Source organism: Micromesistius poutassou (genome assembly GCF_964030765.1).
Source record: "Micromesistius poutassou genome assembly, chromosome: 15".
NCBI classification, from domain to species: domain Eukaryota; kingdom Metazoa; phylum Chordata; class Actinopteri; order Gadiformes; family Gadidae; genus Micromesistius; species Micromesistius poutassou.
Window position 1 is genome coordinate 14,436,304 of NC_140285.1, and position 17,819 is coordinate 14,454,122.

General features: G+C 48.3%; 1 protein-coding gene across 3 annotated transcripts; it reads right to left on the reverse strand.

The window, feature by feature from the left end:
- Nucleotides 1-787: 787 nt before the first annotated feature.
- On the reverse strand, nucleotides 788-17,484 carry kdm5c (lysine demethylase 5C). 3 transcript variants are annotated; one of them, XM_084480189.1, is made up of 29 exons: nucleotides 17,183-17,484; nucleotides 15,690-15,837; nucleotides 15,527-15,604; nucleotides 15,297-15,419; nucleotides 15,006-15,176; nucleotides 14,135-14,269; nucleotides 12,386-12,442; nucleotides 11,101-11,224; nucleotides 10,509-10,807; nucleotides 10,241-10,399; nucleotides 9,978-10,097; nucleotides 9,718-9,876; nucleotides 9,448-9,629; nucleotides 9,175-9,337; nucleotides 8,966-9,085; nucleotides 8,645-8,839; nucleotides 7,842-8,023; nucleotides 7,631-7,755; nucleotides 7,390-7,537; nucleotides 7,078-7,168; nucleotides 6,355-6,737; nucleotides 6,010-6,148; nucleotides 5,709-5,888; nucleotides 5,214-5,342; nucleotides 3,823-4,614; nucleotides 3,667-3,709; nucleotides 2,421-2,620; nucleotides 2,034-2,222; nucleotides 788-1,947 (listed from the first exon to the last, which is right to left on the reverse strand). In XM_084480189.1, exons 2-29 carry the CDS (start codon nucleotides 15,831-15,833, stop codon nucleotides 1,939-1,941), a joined length of 4,839 nt encoding a protein of 1,612 aa, XP_084336315.1. In that variant the 5' UTR covers nucleotides 15,834-15,837; nucleotides 17,183-17,484; the 3' UTR covers nucleotides 788-1,938. The 3 variants fall into 3 exon arrangements, with proteins under 3 accessions (XP_084336315.1, XP_084336316.1, XP_084336317.1); XM_084480190.1 differs by lacking the exon at nucleotides 17,183-17,484 and adding an exon at nucleotides 16,835-16,945; XM_084480191.1 differs by lacking the exon at nucleotides 12,386-12,442.
- Nucleotides 17,485-17,819: the final 335 nt, after the last annotated feature.

Here is a 17,819-nt window from a genome sequence, read left to right on the forward strand (position 1 = left end):
CATATAGTTCTAATATTAAATGTGAAAAAGTGGGATGAAAATTATTTGCAGTGCAGTTTGGAGGGCTGGTTATTTGCTGAATCTAAGAAAATTTTAACAAAGTTTGAGCTAAATCTGTAACAAGTGAAGCACGTTTTTGAGCAGCAAAAGTTTACAAACGTCCCCCCACAGATCCAGGCTATTTGATGCTTTAAGTGGTTATCATGGTCAACCATTTCACGTTGTGAAATTGGAATTCCAAGTCAATTATTATTTTCAACCAGTCAGTACGCTTGTGCATATTGCAAACCTGAAGCTCTGGAACATGTATTTAGCCTACATCGTTTAGAATAAGTTTGCAATAGGAATAGGATTTCATTTTTGTAATTATCATTTATGTGGTTTCAGGTACCAACCTTAACCTTTGTTTTCTACGATTCTTACTGCTGTACATCTGGTGCCATGTCTTCGTTGGTTCATAAAGTATAGTAAAGCAAACAATTATTTTACATTTCACTTCGATGCATGTTTGAAATAAAAAGATTTTTATCTTACATTTATCCAGGATTTATGTAACTGTGGATGTGGTGTCCCTGTAAAGGTGTTACTAGAATAGAAAATGTTTGTGCAGTTGTTCATTCAATATAGTCTGTAAAAGGTCTGTCTGCTATTCTAATGTTTGAACCTTTTTTAAATAAAAAATTGACTGTGAAAACGACTCCAAATATAAATTCTCTGCAAACTGACAGCGTGGCCATCAAGAAAGAAGAGTCAAGATATCCTAAACAATTCTAAACCTTTATTTTCTAACAAGAGTGAAAAGAAACAAAATTCAACATTGAAATGAAAAGTTTATACACAAACTCACGACAACTGTGTGTCTGCAATATCAATAACAATAATAATAATAATAATAATAATAATAATAACAATATTATCCTTTCAACCCAGAAAACTGAATAAAATGTAATAAAGTGAGATACAGTGAAGAGTTACTTATGTTTATACAGAAAGAGAGAGAGGGAGGGGGGGGGGGTATGAGAAGGGAAAACCAAACGTCTGACCAAAGGGACTAAAACAGAGTAGGACTGAAGGTAGAAAACCAAGCAACACATGGAGAGAGAAGAAGAGGTACAGATGAGGGTCTTGGGAAAGTAGCACCAAAAACATGAATGCCTGTTTTTTTACACTTCCCAAAACACTATTGTCTTCAAAAGTCCCCATAAATAGCCTCTTGGAACACAATAGTCAATATATATATATACACATCATATATATATATATTGATATTATAAAAGTTTAACCGTGGTGTGTTCACCTATTGCCTGTCATCACCTACTGCCAACCGGACACTGGAGCTTCACGCCCGTCCCCCAAACACAAAAAAACAACCAAAGTTTATCCACGTTTCTGCGGGCAGTTCCTTGGGGAAAACCGCGTGGTTGTGCCTTGAGACTAGCATTCAACTAAAACACCTCTGGGACAACACAGCATACGGACAGACCTCAGAGCGACAACTTAAGACCGAGAGGCTGCCCCCCCCCTAATACAACGACGCCTTCATTGGAAGAGATGGGGGGGCAGAGGAGCCGGGGGCCGAGGGGGAGGGGGAGGGAAATGGGAGTAAAGGGAGGCTCAGTAGACTTGTGGTGGTGGTGGGGTGGGGTGAGGTGGGGGTGTGGGGCGGGGGGGGGGGGGCAGGGGTGAGGCAGTGGAGTGTGGATGAATGGGCTCAGAACTATCAGCACTGTGTTAGTGTTTGAATGTAAGCGAGGGGGGAGGAGGGAGGGAGGGATGGAGTGGGGGAGGAGGTATAGAGGGGGAGGGAGGTGGCGAGGGAGGGGGATGTCCTGCATCTCTAACGTCTTGACCTATCTGTCTTCCGACGGAGAAAGATGCTTCATTCTATTCCTCTTGAACTGGATCCTGGTCCTTTCTGGGGTTCCACCGTTGACTGTATCACAAAACCTGGGAACAAACGCCAGAAGACAGTGAGTTAGGAACCGGTTGTATCTCCAGCGGGCGGCCATTGAAGCAGAGCCGGGGATCCTCACCTCCGCACGGGGCTGAACGGGTACGCGGGGGGCGGGGCTGTGTCCGAGGGGCCGGGTCTTCTTGGACTCCGAGGCGTCCAGAGACCGGGGGCCTTCGTCGGGCCCGGAGCCACTCCTGTGGCTCTTCCGCTTCCTCCTCGAGTCCTTGGCGCGCACACGACCGGCTCCCCTCTGCTCCTGAAGCTCAATCTGAGAGGACGCAAAGCGGGGACACGGAGCAAACCATGACCACAGAGAAACCGCTGCCAGTAGAATACATACTACAGAACAACGGCTGGTCTTAGAGGATAAAAGCATCCAACATCATTGACTGATGGAGGCCCTGGATCACCCCCTTGTTGTTTAAGGCCGTACACGTATGATCTAAGTGTGGGAGCGGTCTCTCACCTGGATGAGTGTGTGCAGCTTCTCCCTGGGCGGCACGCCGTGGGCATGCAGGACCCGGTGGATGTTGTGGCTCTGGTCCAGGGAGACCTCCAGCAGGTCTCCCTCCAGCTCCAGCTCCTCCAGCCTGGCCCTGGTGGCCGGCGAGAGGCTCACCACCTGGCCCGGCAGGGAGGGCAGCAGGGGCAGCAGAGAGGCCACACCTGGGGTCCAGACAGAGACAGAGACAGAGAGAGAGGGAGAGAGAGAGGGAGAGAGGGAGAGTTGACTCATCATGCATCAGGGGGATTTTAGTCTCACATATCAGAATCACAAATCTGATGGCAAATTTAACAGATCTTTTGGTGTACTAATAATCAAAAGTCTGATGGTAGACCAAATCAACTCTGGCTGCACGGGCGTGTCACCTTCTTTCGCTTCATCTACAAGCGTGTGGCTAATAGTGACGAGACACAGCACTCGTCTGGTGTGGGATCCACTTTATAATGAAGCCCTGCTGTAAGCGAGTTGGACTCCACTGACCTTCTCTAGAAAACACACACGCGTGATGTTTAGGTCAGCAGGTAATAGAGTGCACTGAGGCTGATAACTTACTCTAGAGATAACCTGCAGATCTTTTGGATTATAATATTTTGCCCATCGCCCAATCGAGCGGTTCGAATTTGAGTCTACCAAGACTGATCTGGTTAACCACAGCCCCGGTACGTATAAACACTACTAACCACAGCCCCGGTATGTATAAACACTACTAACCACAGCCCCGGTACGTATAAACACTACTAACCACAGCCCCGGTACGTATAAACACTACTAACCACAGCCCTGGTACGTATAAACACTACTAACCACAGCCCCGGTATGTATAAACACTACTAACCACAGCCCTGGTACGTATAAACACTACTAACCACAGCCCCGGTATGTATAAACACTACTAACCACAGCCCTGGTACGTATAAACACTACTAACCACAGCCCTGGTACGTATAAACACTACTAACCACAGCCCTGGTACGTATAAACACTACTAACCACAGCCCTGGTACGTATAAACACTACTAACCACAGCCCCGGTATGTATAAACACTACTAACCACAGCCCTGGTACGTATAAACACTACTAACCACAGCCCTGGTACGTATAAACACTACTAACCACAGCCCTGGTACGTATAAACACTACTAACCACAGCCCTGGTACGTATAAACACTACTAACCACAGCCCTGGTACGTATAAACACTACTAACCTGTTACACTGGACTTCTTGCCGATGCCGTTTGCACATTCAGCCTGTGGGGAAGCACAAGGAGGAGGTGAGGACACTTCACCACAGCTGGAAGGTTTCAACACGGCGCTGTTCTAAGCCCCCTGAAGGGAAGCCCTGGGACGACGTGCTGCTTTACCTTGGCGCCGTTCACCTCCGTGTTCTTCTTGGGAGAGTCCGTGAGGTCGATGACCCCATCCTCTCCGCCCTCAGAATCCGACAACACGATCACAGCATTCCCTTTGGGCTCCGTCTTGGCCGCCACCTCCTCCTCCTCCCCCTCCTCCTTCTTCGTCGTCGTCGTCGTCTCCTGGTTGCAGTGCAGGCTCACCTTGAGTTCCTGGAGCTTCTTGAGGGCCAGCTGGACCTCGGGCGTCTCCAGCGCCTCCTTGGCCCGGCCCTGCCAGTTGATGGCCCTCTCGGTGAGGCACTGCAGGGCCTCGCCCTCGGGCAGACGCACCGGGAGCTTCTGCAGTGCCACCAGCAGGGCCAGGATGGTCTCCAGGCGCGGGCGCCGCGAGCGCTGGCACCGCGGGCACAAAAAGCGCGAGTCCCAGTCCCACCAGCAGAGAGGGTTCAACGCATGTGTGGAGGAGGAGGAGGACGAGGAGGGGGGCATGACGGAGGGGAAGGGGACGCAGCCGCCGTGGAACCAGTCTTTACACAGCTGGCAACGGAGCTGAGGGGCCCGCGGCGGCCCACCGCACGCACACACCGCCGGGGGGCCGTGGTGGGCGCTGGGGGCCCCGTTCTCTTTGACAGAGTTCTGGGAGTGGCTGGGGGTGTCCAGCTCCATGCCCTCCTCCCACCGCCCGTTCTCCTTGTCCTCCCGCTTGGCCGTGGCGTCAAGTCCGTCTTTGTACATGTTGGCCCTCTGCAGCCTGAGCAGGGCCTCCTTCTCCTGGTGCTCCCCCTCCTTAAAGGCCATCACCTGGAGACGGAGCCCGGAGGTCAGCACTATCAAACACGCCGCCGCTGCCCCGACAGACAATATTCTACCTTCCTCGATATCAATTATTAATGATGACATGACATACTGCCGTAATACGATGAATAACCAATACGGCTTTAATGATACTCACTCAATATACGACCTTAATACAGTAACATACAATATACTGCCTTAATAATGTACTACCTCAACGCCAAAGTGCTGTTGGGTTTGGGTATGAATCGTCTTTCATCGGATGAAAGACAGTAGACCCTAGTGTCCCTAAACACCAACACGTGATCATTTATTACACTTCCTACTTCTACAACACAGCCAAGGGAGTTACAGTCGGTAAGTGTAGGCAGGTGGAGAACCATTCACCGTGTGTGTGTGTGTGTGTGTGTGTGTGTGTGTGTGTGTGTGTGTGTGTGTGTGTGTGTGTGTGTGTGTGTGTGTGTGTGTGTGTGTGTGTGTGTGTGTGTGTGTGTGTGTGTGTGTGTGTGTGTGTGTGTGTGTGTGTGTGTGTGTGTGTGTGTGTTCTGCACTGCTCAACAGAGAACACGGTATTAAGTAAGGAGCAGCGTGGCTGAGTGACTCACGATGGCCCCGGGGTCCCTGAGGTCCTGGGCAGAGAGACCCAGAGTGTTGGAGTCCGAGTCGTCCGACGGGTCGTCCAGCGGCTCCGTCTCCTCCACCTTCTCCCTCCTCTTTGCACACGGACACAGAACCTGCAGGGAGAACTGCACTTCAGAGCATGTAGACGGCCCATCAGATAACATCAGTTCAACACTTTACACGCCTATTAAATGTTACACACCGTACAGGGTATTTTGGTCATAGCCTTTGGTTTGCACTTTACTTACTTATATAATAATTTAGCAGACCTAAATAACCGTATAATAACTGTTTGTATTAAAAAAAAGTAACTTTACTTACTTTATTACTAATGTGTTTTGGGATGTGAGCTGCTGTAACGCTTACGTTTCCCTTAATGGATGTTACTAAAGTACCTTCACGTCTATCCATCCATCTCTAAATACAAAGCCTCTCCACCGATCTGTCGGTGAGTTCCTTCGCCCACTCCTCCCACTGACCTCCAGCAGGCTGTGCTGGCTGCTCTTCTTCAGGAAGGTCTTGGTGGCCTTGTCCTTCCAGGAGTGGGCGCTGGCCACCTGCACCTCCAGCTGCCGCAGCTCCTCCATGCACACGGGCAAGTCCCTGCCGATGGCCACCAGGCCCTCCAGGTCGTCCAGACACGGGTAGTGCTCCCCGTTCTGCAACACAACCCACCAGTGGATGACGTGATTGTACGCAACAAAGCCTTGGGGTTATAGCGCCATCCTGTGGCAAAGAACCCTCATTGGCGTGCATCAGAAAGAGAGCAGGTGTGTTCACCTGGATCTCCTCGAGGTCGGTCACCCAGGCGCGGGCCCTGCTCAGGCAGCCCTGTAGAGAGAGTATGTTGGGCAGCTTGACCGGGATGAGCTGAGCCTCGTTCACTATTGCCTCCAAGGTGGACAGAGGATGCTTTTGCCTGCGGAAGACCACCACAGAGACAAAAGGTCATGTGAAACAGAGCCACACTGAACACACGTGACGCGGCTCTCTTCCACTAGCACGGTATGTTATGATGTGATGGTGGAAAGCTGCACAAAACAAGCGTTTTTCTATGAGGAATTCCGGGAGCAGGGACAGGAGAGAGGTGGTTGTGGCGGTGGTGGTAGAGGACCGTGGTCTCACCGCTGCTCCAGGCAGATCTGGGCCTTCTCCTCCCAGCGCTCGGCGATGGTGAGCAGCTCCTGCAGCTCCGCCATGGCCGTCTCCACGGAGACGCTCTGGGACACGCCGCAGCCGGCCTCCATCAGGCTCCGGAGCATCACCAAGGTAACCTCTCCCCGTTCCCCGCCTTCGGCGCCCAGGGTCCGCCGCACCTCGCTCAGCCAGCTGCCCTGCTCCTGCTGCCCCTTGAGCATGTCACACTCCGGGACCAGCACGGGCAGACCGGCCCCCTGGTCCAACAGGGCCTGCAGCTGGTCCGGGGCCGGGGAGTCCCTCCTCCAGTCCCGGTCGCTGATCAGGGCCTTGGCCTGGCCCTGGAACTCCTTGACGGCCTGCAGGATGGCCTGGAGACGCAAGGACATTTGTATGTAATGTTTGTATGTTCTCCCCGTGTGCATGTGGGTTATCGGCCTCCCTACACAAGCACTCAAGTTAACACTCCTGCCCTTAACTAAGGCAAGGCCACTGCATCTGGAGTTGGTGCCCAGGTGCCACCCCTGAGGATGGGTTAAATGAAGAGATTGAATTCCCCAGGGGTATAAATAAAATAAATAATAAGAAGAACAACAACAAGGGTCAATGGGACAGAAGTCGCACCAAAAAATGTAATTGTAAAGATGAATCTGACCACCTCAAATGAGACCTGATCACCTCAAGCATCTCATGTGAGGAGCTTCATCTTACCTGCACCTCTTCCATCTGGGTCACCACACAGGGCAGGTTCTGCATGGTCTCCACCAAGGACTTCAGCACTGCCAGTGTAATCTTAGCTCCACTGAAACACAGCCACAAGCACAGGTCAGTCTACTGGGGTCATCAGCGGAGGTCCAGGCCATGTTTAAACCTGGAGTGTGTGTATGTATGTGTGTGTGTGTGTGTGTGTGTGTGTGTGTGTGTGTGTGTGTGTGTGTGTGTGTGTGTGTGTGTGTGTGTGTGTGTGTGTGTGTGTGTGTGTGTGTGTGTGTGTGTGTGTGTGTGTGTGTGGAGGTACCGTACCTGGTCTTGGAGTAACTAAGAAGCTCAGTGCTGCTCAGCTGGCATTGCTGGACGTCTTTGAGAACAGTGTTAAGTTTGTAGAGGAGCTCGTTGTCTGGAAACTTTTTCTCTGATGCTTCGGCCTTCAGCAACTCCAAGTCACCAATCGCTGAAAGGAAGAACAAAATAGAGAACATATTTTAGCCGATTTTCGATTTTGATTTCAATGCAAAAATGTGAATAAAACTACAAACATATTTACCTATCTTGTTTCCCTCTTCGTGTTCAAGTGCCTCTTTCACTCGGTTTGCCCAGGAATCAAATGACTCAGAGCGAACTTTAAGACGGTGCAACATGGCCAGCAACTCATCCAGCGTGTATCTGTACCTGCAGGGGGAGACGTCAGGAGATTAAAAGAAGCCAGCGATAGACTATACTGTCCTAGATGTCGTTATGTGATGTCCTCTGCGTACCTGAGGTAGAGTTTGTCTGTGGGGCAGTTACATAGGTCCTGAGTGTGATAGAGACAGACCACACGTTCTGGACAGTTGGAGCAGGCCAGGGCAGAGAGGAAACAAGTCGTCTTGCACATGTCACACTGTCTCTCGTCATCAGGGAGCAGTTCAAACGCCTCTCTCTCCGCCTCGGTGATGCCCTGGAGAGAACAAAATAAAGACAAATAATGGTTTGTTTATTTTGGGAGATCGCAAGATCAGTCAGGATTTCCGTGGTCTGGTAATTACCACACATTGGCCGGATTTTTTTTTTTAAATCAGACAAAATTTTATCTCTTGGGTAAAATTGTCAGATTGAAATTTGCTAATAATCAGTCTAAATAATAGTCTGCTGGCACCGCTCTTCTTATCGATGCCGTAAGCCTGCGACGAGACGCCCTCGCTGTGATGACAGCACTCCGTGGCTACGGAGGATTGCATTTCTCCACTGCCTACAAAGTCCTCATATGCGATCTGAACGACATTATCCAGAGTGGGCCAAGCTCGCAAAAATAGCGTGTGTGTGGTCCCTCTCGTTATTGCGAATCAGACGAAAGTTAGGCTATTAAACATGTTGCATTCCATAGGTCCTGATTATGTCATTCTGTCAAGCTACATAGCCTAATTAGGGAATAGGATATTTGACTGGCATATCATCCAAATATCCGGAAAACGAAACCTCTGCAGGTCCCTTTGACCGGCACCGTTTTTTTCTAGCTGTGCCCTTCAAATAAATCACAGAAGCATTAAAGAACCACTTGATGCTCGTCCACGCGTCTCACCCTTTCCATCAGCCCCTTGCGGAGCTTTCTTTCCTCCTGGACGATGATGAACATCTCCCGGTGCGTGGCAGCTGCCAGGTTGAGGTCTAGCCTCTCTGGGCAGGCGGCCATCTTACAGGTGAGCTCCTCGTGGGAGAACACGCAGTACCTCCGCAGCCGGCGGTAGTGCTCGATGCAGGAGCGCCCGGCTGGCAGCTGGGAGCGAGGAGGAGATGACGACAGAGAGGGAGAGTTAGTAATCGGCTTGAACTACTGATAATTAATCCCTGATAATTAATCCCTTGCGGGGAAGGAGGTGCGATAATGTGTGTTGCTGCGTACCCAGTCTGCAGTGCAGAAATTGACAGCTTCAGCAAAGTTGTACCCTTGGTTGAAGCCGCTGTGGTAGGCTCTGGGGAAGGTGATGACAAACTCCCCGGCACACTGGTTGGTGCGCACCACCTGCAGGGCAAAGACCACGATGTTAAGGGCACGAAGAGGGAGAGAGCCTGTGGGAGTTGCGGGGCATGCGGTCAGCGGGAGCCACGTACCGGGACCCCGTGGGCCATGAGGATGTTGGGGTTCATGATGGTGACCAGCTGGTGCAGGAGGTCGGGCTGGGAGTCGAACAGCTCCGGCGTCAGCTTCTTCATCACCTCCTCGAGCCGCTCCGCCGCCACAGAGGGAACGCCATACCAGGTCTTGGGTTCCCCCCTGAAGACCAACACAGACAGATGAGCAGGAGAACAGCGACTATAACCCACTCGTGACCAGAAAACCCATGTAATGTAGACTCGCTGAGCGCAAAAAAGTCAGGCGGTCACCAGTGCAGGTAGTTGATGGAGTAGCTCCAGTGGTCTTCGATGTGCCAGCAGAAGGCCGAGAACACCATGCCCACGTAGAGCCAGGGCACCTTCATCCCAGAGATGTCGGCGTTGATGTGGCATAGAACCGACTGCTCCAGCACAGGCATCACGTTCAGGTTCCAGCCAGAACGGGAATACTCCTGGAAAAAAAAACAACAGAACATTAGACCAGTGCTCTGTAGGACCAGATTCTTGTGGACCTCAGGAAGGGCTCGATGTGGGACTGACCTCTTCCTCGCTGGTGAGGAGGCGCAGCCCGGTGTTCATGGGGAAGCCACTGCCAAACTCCTTGGAGTGAATGTCTGCGCCGTACTCCACGGTCACGTCCTCCTCAATGCTGCTCACCAGCCTCCAGAACTCTCTCTCCACCAGCTCAGTGGGAACCATCTAAACATCACAGGGGTTTAAAAATATCACAGTTGAAAGAGATCAGTCGACGCCTCACAGAATCAGGCCTTGGAGTGGATGTGTACCGAGGGTTCACTTACATGCACAGGCATGTTGAAGTAATCTGCTTTGAAGGCATCTGCCATTTCCCCAAAACTCTGCAGGCTGTATTCTCGTGTGGCCTGTTCAAAGCCAAAGGCTTCATTCGGCCTCTTGCACTCCTAAAGAGAAACAAGCATGAAGGTTTAACATAGCAGGCAGTGAGTGAAGCTGGCTCTTTTCAGTGGATTCTGCACATACTGGTAAACTTGAACTACCTGTTATGAACCCAAGACGCAGGTTCTTTTTGAAGGGACTGACATACCTCTGCAACACATTTGGGACATCGCCAGTTGCCTTTGGGGGGTTCTGTGAGTGGGGGCAGCAGACAGAAGGTGTGGTAGTTGTCCTCACAGCCGTCGCACAGTAAGAGCTTCTCGTCGTCATCCCCCCGACCACACATCCGACACACAAAGGAGTCCACCTGACGCACAAAGCATGAGGAGAGATTTAATGACCCGCCGAAGGCGTTCACTACACATCTTTATAAACATTCGCAGGTGAACCACGACGGCCCTGTGTGTTGTGCTTACAAACTGTGGGTTGTTGATGTTGCGCCTCAGCCTCATGGTCATCTTGGTGCAGGGGCCTTCTTTTGGACCCCCTTCGTCGTCGTCCTCTTCGTCATCGTCCTCTTCTTTGATGTCCTCGGCATTCGACTCCTCCTTCTTCACCTCAAGCTTGACACCAGCAGGGGGCAGCGAGGGGCTGGACAGGCTGTCACCCGCCTCCTTCTTCAGCCCGCCCACCGGCTCTGTGGTGGCCGCCGGGTCCGGAGGAGCAGCTGCTGTGGACACCTTGTCCCTGACCGTGACCGTCTGGGGCAGCTCTTCTGCAAAGGAGCACCATAGACGGCTCAGTTCACAGTGGAACTCATCTGACCACTGGTAGGAACTACAATGGGTGGCTGGCAGTGATTAGCATCCATTAGCTAATTGGCCAATAAGACTTTATTACATCTAGTTCAGGGTATTTGTGGACTTTGGCCTGACTTAAACATAATAAACAATAAAAGTGTTTAAGCCTAATTTGCCCCTCGGGATCAATAAACTCTAAATGTTTACATCTCAACTGAGAAAAGGATATCTAAACATCCTCTGTATTGAGAAATGAGTAGGCGTCTACCTTTCTTCCGGATGCTCTTGTCTCTGGCCATCAGACCCAGGCCCATCATCTTAGGCCCCGCCCCGTAGATCTGCAGCTTCTTCAACTCTGGGTTCTTCTCGATGTCCTCCTCAGTGGGTTCAGGCTAGGGGGCAGAATGAACGGGTTAGCTTAAGAGTACCAAACCATCTGCCAGAACTCAACAGCACACAGACAGCCAAGCCATGTGATGTGACATCCGGGGTGATGGCACGATAGCATAGCGATGCATCACAACGTGGGCCTAGGTTGAGGTTAGGTGGGAAGGGAAGTGTTAGCCTACAACGTTGTGAAAAGTTTGAAGAACCAATAACGTGAGAAACAGAGCGACCACCACCAGCAACACCCATACAATTGAAAAGAAAAGGAAAACCAAAAAAAATGTACCATACACAATGCAACGCGTCAATTGAACTGCACAGTCATTTATGAGTCATAATATCTACTTGCATTATGGGCAAGTATTGCAAATACTTGACAATCTTTCTAGAGATTGGGTAACCACCAAGAAAAACATGTTAATCTAACCTACAGGCTTGTTTTAGATTGAGAGATGCAGTCCAGTGGTACGCATGCAGCTACACAACAACGCCAAACTAAAGACACAGCTGAAACCAAACAGCCTGGCATTCACAGCCCAGCGTTTATGCAAACCAAGCAACGTCAAGGAAAAAAAACGAGTTACAGAGTTAAAAGAAAGGAGGGTCAATACACACTTAATGGAGGGGCTTTGAAGACCTTACTAAGCTCAGCTGGGGTGAAGTAGACTAAAGATTTATGGACATGCTTTGAGAGGATTCAAGTTTAAATTGTTTGCCAGTTCAACTTTATGAAGTGGAACTCATCCAGTCCATAGAATCTTCCCATGTAGATTCGGATACATTTACATGGTGTTACTCTTGTTTCAAACATTAAGCCCATGTACAACGGAGAGAAATGGGACAATTTTACTTACAATTTTTTCCAGAGGGTTCCATTACAATATAAGTGGAATCAAATGATTGATGTTTCCAAGAATAGAGACTCTGCCTCAAACATGAAGCTCGGGCCACACCTCTTGGTTGCTAATAGAATTCTTCAAACCCATTTTTTGCATCGTTACGACTCAACCATCTGGCGTGACCGCATCCCTGACAGTGTTTGTTGTTGCAGTTAGTGGAAAGGTGAAAGTAAAGAGCGTTGGCGAAGGTGTGAGTCTAGGAAAGGAAAGCGAGGCACGAAGGTAGAGGGCCGGAGAAACTGAGCTTGTGTGCTCAGGAAGCAGTACCGCAGAGCTGAGTGGAGCGCCAGCGGAGAGAGGATGGGGGGCCAGATCCTCTGGACCCTGCAAGGGGAACAATACAGGCAACGATAAACTAAGACCAGCGGGGGACAGGGGACGAGAGAGGGAGAGCGCCAGAGGAGACCTGAACCGGCTCGCAACCACAGGCAATGGAGAGAGGAGACGCAAACTCACACGGATAATGATTCAACTGTGAGCGTTCACAATAGTTATGTATCTTTCATGTAAATGTCCCTTTCGAACATTTAAGAAAAATACTTTGGATCACATTCAAATAAAAAATGATATTGCATTAGGAAAAAAAAGTTCCAACATTCAGACAACAGAGCATTTGAAACATGAGGAATAGTTGAGACCTTAACGTTTATATTAGGGTCATTATCAACAATTACATTGAGAGTTAGTTAAAATAACGATACTATGGAAAGCCATCAGCTACCAATTCTAAATGTTAATCTTAAATGTAATACTACAAATATACAATGAGAGTGTGTTTTTCTAATATACAGGTTGGGTGCAAATAAAAGAAAACATAGCACTTAAAAAACAGCCACTGAAATATGTGGATTATAAATGTGGCAGCAGATGAAATGCATACTTCTTAACACGCGGGGGAATGCAGTGAGGCAGTAATGAGGGGTTAAAGAAGGAGCACTGAGCAGAGGGCAGAAGCAGCAGTGCAGCATGGAAGGATAAGGCAGGCGTGCAGGCTACATTCTTGAATGCATCATATTCACACCTTTCATTATCAACATCATTACGAAACAAAAAATGAGCCAAAACAAGATAACCCATTACCATACCAAGTTGTTAAACCAAAGCAAACCAGGCCATGGGAACCCTAAATGCAAATTATGTATCCAGCCACACTGTAACCTTATCAGGTTTTTCACAGTCAACTTATCTCTTCAACAGACATTGCAGCAGCATGTATGGAAATGATAACATGAGATAACACAAACATAATAGAACAGGAGGTGTTGTGTATCCCCACAGCAGTAGTCTTTTATGTAGAAGCTTGAATGCATGCTAATTTCACTTAGAAATAGCATTCCATTTCCTCTGAGTAACAGCCAATAAAAATAGAGCAACAAAAGGGAAGACTGAATGCATCAAATGTTCAGCATGTTTTCATTACAAGGACACCAAATGGAGATAGCACTATCAGTAGAATAGCATTAACCTTATGGACACGATGAGCAGAGAGAAACCATCACAGATAGAATCAATAACATCATCTGTTATTTATCAGACTAGGTTATATTGTTGTTTAACTTTGGGATTATCTTTTGAACGCTTTATTGTTTTTCAGTTCTGATTATTACTTACGATACAATACCACAGTTACATTATTCCAATAAAGCATGCTAGACTTAATTATATCAAACTCATAATGTTTTTTATAACATAACGGTGTTCCGGCCTGTTTTAATTGCTTTGATTCACAGCTATAAAAATAGAGAGGAAATAGATGTATCTAGCATTAGGCATAGAGTGTACAATCTAGCGAGGCTTGAGTGAGCCCAACTCTACATGCAACAACATGAGAACAGGAAAAACAGCAAAGTTGACCAACAACAAAACAGATTTTAATGGTGGAGGGGCATCCCCAGAAAGATGAATAGTCTATAATCTGTTCACAACAATTTGACTAGACTTGAGAACTCTCCAGCCTTAAGATAAGTGAAGGGCAAGGCAGGGCCTTAATGATACATTGGATGTTTTTGAACTCACATCTGGCTGGCAGCGGTTGGCCCTGCGTCCGTAGCTGTTCATCTTGGAGGGCTGGACCGACTGCCGCAGAGGGATGGAGTGTGGCTTGTACTCTCTGTCCACCTCCTCGCCGTCATAATGCTTTGGCTTGCAGTTCTACAACAGGGGGAATGGGAAGTAAATTAAAAGGTTCAGTATGTGATGACTAAAAGGGTAGGTATTTATTTTGACCAAAATGTTCATTGTATGCGCCGTGGGTCCAGGAGACGAACAATAACAGCGATCAGGCATGAAGAGAAAAAAACAAACACCGGTGTGGCCGTTAGTAATATACTGCGTACATAATCATTAAACTGAGCGGTGTACTTCCCACTGGATAAGTAAACAGTTTAACAATGAAGATGAAAGCAATAAATAACCAGAAGTTAGGACTACACCTTTAGTTTAATTGCATTGCAACTGTGAGCAACACAAGCTAACTTGCTTGTTTCTTTATACAATTGCCAAAGAAATCCCCCATCGACCTCATCTTTGGAGTCATTCGATTCACTAAAATGTTCTGACAAGATAATACTGGTATGCATTGTGAAACACCATGTAATTATCTTCATGTGATTGTCCTTGGGAAGGAAGTAGGAACCCAGCTGTCAAGTTCCAGTCAACAGCAGAACTGGTTATGGAGTCAGACACCGCCCCTGATTTGGTTGAACAAGCTGTACCGGCTCCACACCACGCAGTGCTTACATTATATTTAATGAGCAATAAATTTGGTCCCTACATACATACCTGCATCTCACAATGTCGCTGGCATCTAAATTACACTTTTGTAGCGTCTGTCGTTTTGTGTCTGAATGTGCAGCAACAGGAGAGTTCAGTATGTGCATAGTTTTACCGTCAGGCTGGCTCCGGAGTGGAACATTTCAAAGGGGTAGACGATCCTCTCATAGTGTGAGCGCAGAAGGGAGCCTATGTTCTTCCCGGGAGGGTAGCCCAGCCGCTGGGCCACACGGGCCCAGCGCCGCTCCTTACACACCAGGTCAAAGCCCCCTTCATCTGTTACGATCTGGGAAAGGACAGAAAACACATACAATTAATCAAAACATCCAACCAGGAACAAAGAGCGTCACATAAACACAATGAATAAAGATAACAGCTGTTCTTTTAACAGCAATAGATTCAACACCTTTGACAAGCTGAACAGGTCAAGGATGCGCCTTTCGATGTTTGGGATTTTCAAGGAGGATCCCTGGATTTCCCAAAACTTGGCAATGCGGTCCAAGTAGTTTAACTTCACCCGGGTTTCCGCCTAGAAATGGGATGAAAGAGCACTTGTAACAAGTTCACTCCCACAAACATTAGTCTGTCCACAACTATCAGCACAACTATCAGCACAGAAGGAGCCCGGGGTCAAACCTCGAGCTCATTGAGCCTCTGGATACGGGGAGTGAAACGGAAAGTATCCAGCTCCACTGAGAAGGGCGGTTGCCAGTCCTGTAGAGAATTCAAATCAAAGTCATCTTTTGATCCATCAAATTGAATTAATTACTTGATCACCATAAGATAGATAAACATTTACCGCTGGGGGCCGGATCTTGCAAATTCCTGACTTCTCTGCGATTGGACGGATCTTGGCAATGTAGCCAAGAGGGTCCTGAAACTCTTCCCATGATGGCTCAAACACCGGGCACTCCGGAGGAGGCACAAACTCTTCCCCTTCCATCACCCTGGCAACAGAGAGAAAACGTGCAACAAAGTTAATTACAAGCATACACAGTGGAAGGCCATGCCTTTGAATGGCATACTGGGGCCGGGCTATAGCTTTATTTTCCATGGGTTTGGTTTGGGACATCAGTATTCATACTAAGTTGTTGGTTAATTCATATAGAGCGATAAAACGTATCATGTGAAAATGTCAGCATATTATCGACGTTTCAATTATCTATAGCCTTTGCACGTCACAAGAGCCAGTTTGATATATACCTGGTTGGCCCTACCAGCACTATACATGAACAACACAGGGCTGAGGTAAACTTCCGTTGGGGGGGGGGAGGAGGCTGAGACTGGTCTAAGCTCACCCCTTCCCCCAACATTACAGACACAACAAAACAAATACCCCCGTAAATCCAACAAGGCCCATTAGGACACAAACTTACACAAACATATAAATAAACATGGAAAAATGGAGTAGTGCGTGAGCAAGACACACCAGCACACGAATTCTGTCGTTGTGTCAAAGTATAGAAAAATATTTACAAAAGTCCAAACATAAAACAACCATGTGTCTAGAGAAGACGGTCTATTCAAGACGGCACGTGTACTGGCCCGTCTGTACTCAATACTGACCAAATTTGGGACTCAGTCGCTCAAACGATCATATCTGGTGCTTCACGGGCCTAAAAACAAACAATGGCGTTGAAACCACGAACCCAAGACTCGAGGCCAACTACAGCATCACTACTCCCAGATGGTGTACGACAGATGCCTTCGTTTACAAAACACGCACCTAAAAGACAACTGACCGTCGGTATAGTAATACAAAACTACATCCACGAATAAACCAAACGTTAACCCGAGACACTGGTGGTGTGGAATAAAACCATCTAGTGAGAAGTACTCATACGCTAGCAAGAGTGACACCATGAGCCCCAGAGACGTTTTCCACAAACATGTGTATATAGACATGAAAGTTCACATGACGTCCATAATATACAACTGTCGTACTATGATCCCTTTCCCATCGACACAGGTCTGGAGGTCTTGAGGGGTTCGCAGGGCCCGGGGGGGTCACGGGGAGTGAGGATGCTGTCGGTAGCGTTTGCGGCCTCCACTTTCCAGCCAAGTACAATCACCTCCCACCGCGGTCTAGGTAAGCAGCTAGCAGCACTAGCAGGACTGACGCTAGCGAAGGGAACTTGACTTGACAACGCTAATGACGTTAGCGTCCGTGGCCAATTACCCGACGGTAGCTTCACACGTAACAATGAGCTGCAGGGAGAAAATAAACAACCGTCCGAAAATCGGACGCACATGACATTTTTTTTTTGGCTTGATTACACAGTCGCTACTGACCCGTAGACACCTCGATGTCCCGGGGAATGATGAGGGTTGGTAGCGACTGCCCTTCCTCTGTTGTGATTTCTCTGGTGGTTAGCTCACGTTGGACAGCTGTGGTCGGTCCAGTTGGCTAGCTACTGCTAGCAACTAAAGTTGGCCGTTTTACAGCTTATTCCACCATATAGCGCCGTCCCATTGGAAACATAGGCGAAAGGGACGGACCGTATGCGCGTGTTTCACTTCAGAAAAAAATTCTCAAACTAAAAATGATGACACTATTAATCCAATTTATGATCAACACCATCTCTGCCTTAGGATCATCCTATCTTCCTTAACAAGACGCCATTTTAGTTTTTTTCTCACGGCCGAAGCACAGCCCCGAGTCTCGAGACGAGTATCTACGTCAGAATCACAACAGAGCCAGTGCTGTGTGAGGAATGTAGCGTTATCCCGGTATGTCATAACGAAATTTCCGGTCTCTTACTTTCTATGAGCGGTGTACGCTAGTTAACAGTCATCAGAGCAGAGCGATGAGAATAAAAACCTCACAAAAATCACAAAAACAAGGAAAAGGAGAATAATATGGAGTTTTGACGAAAAATGGCAAAGCAATATCCCAAAACATGTAACGGAAACAGATATCCCTTTATCG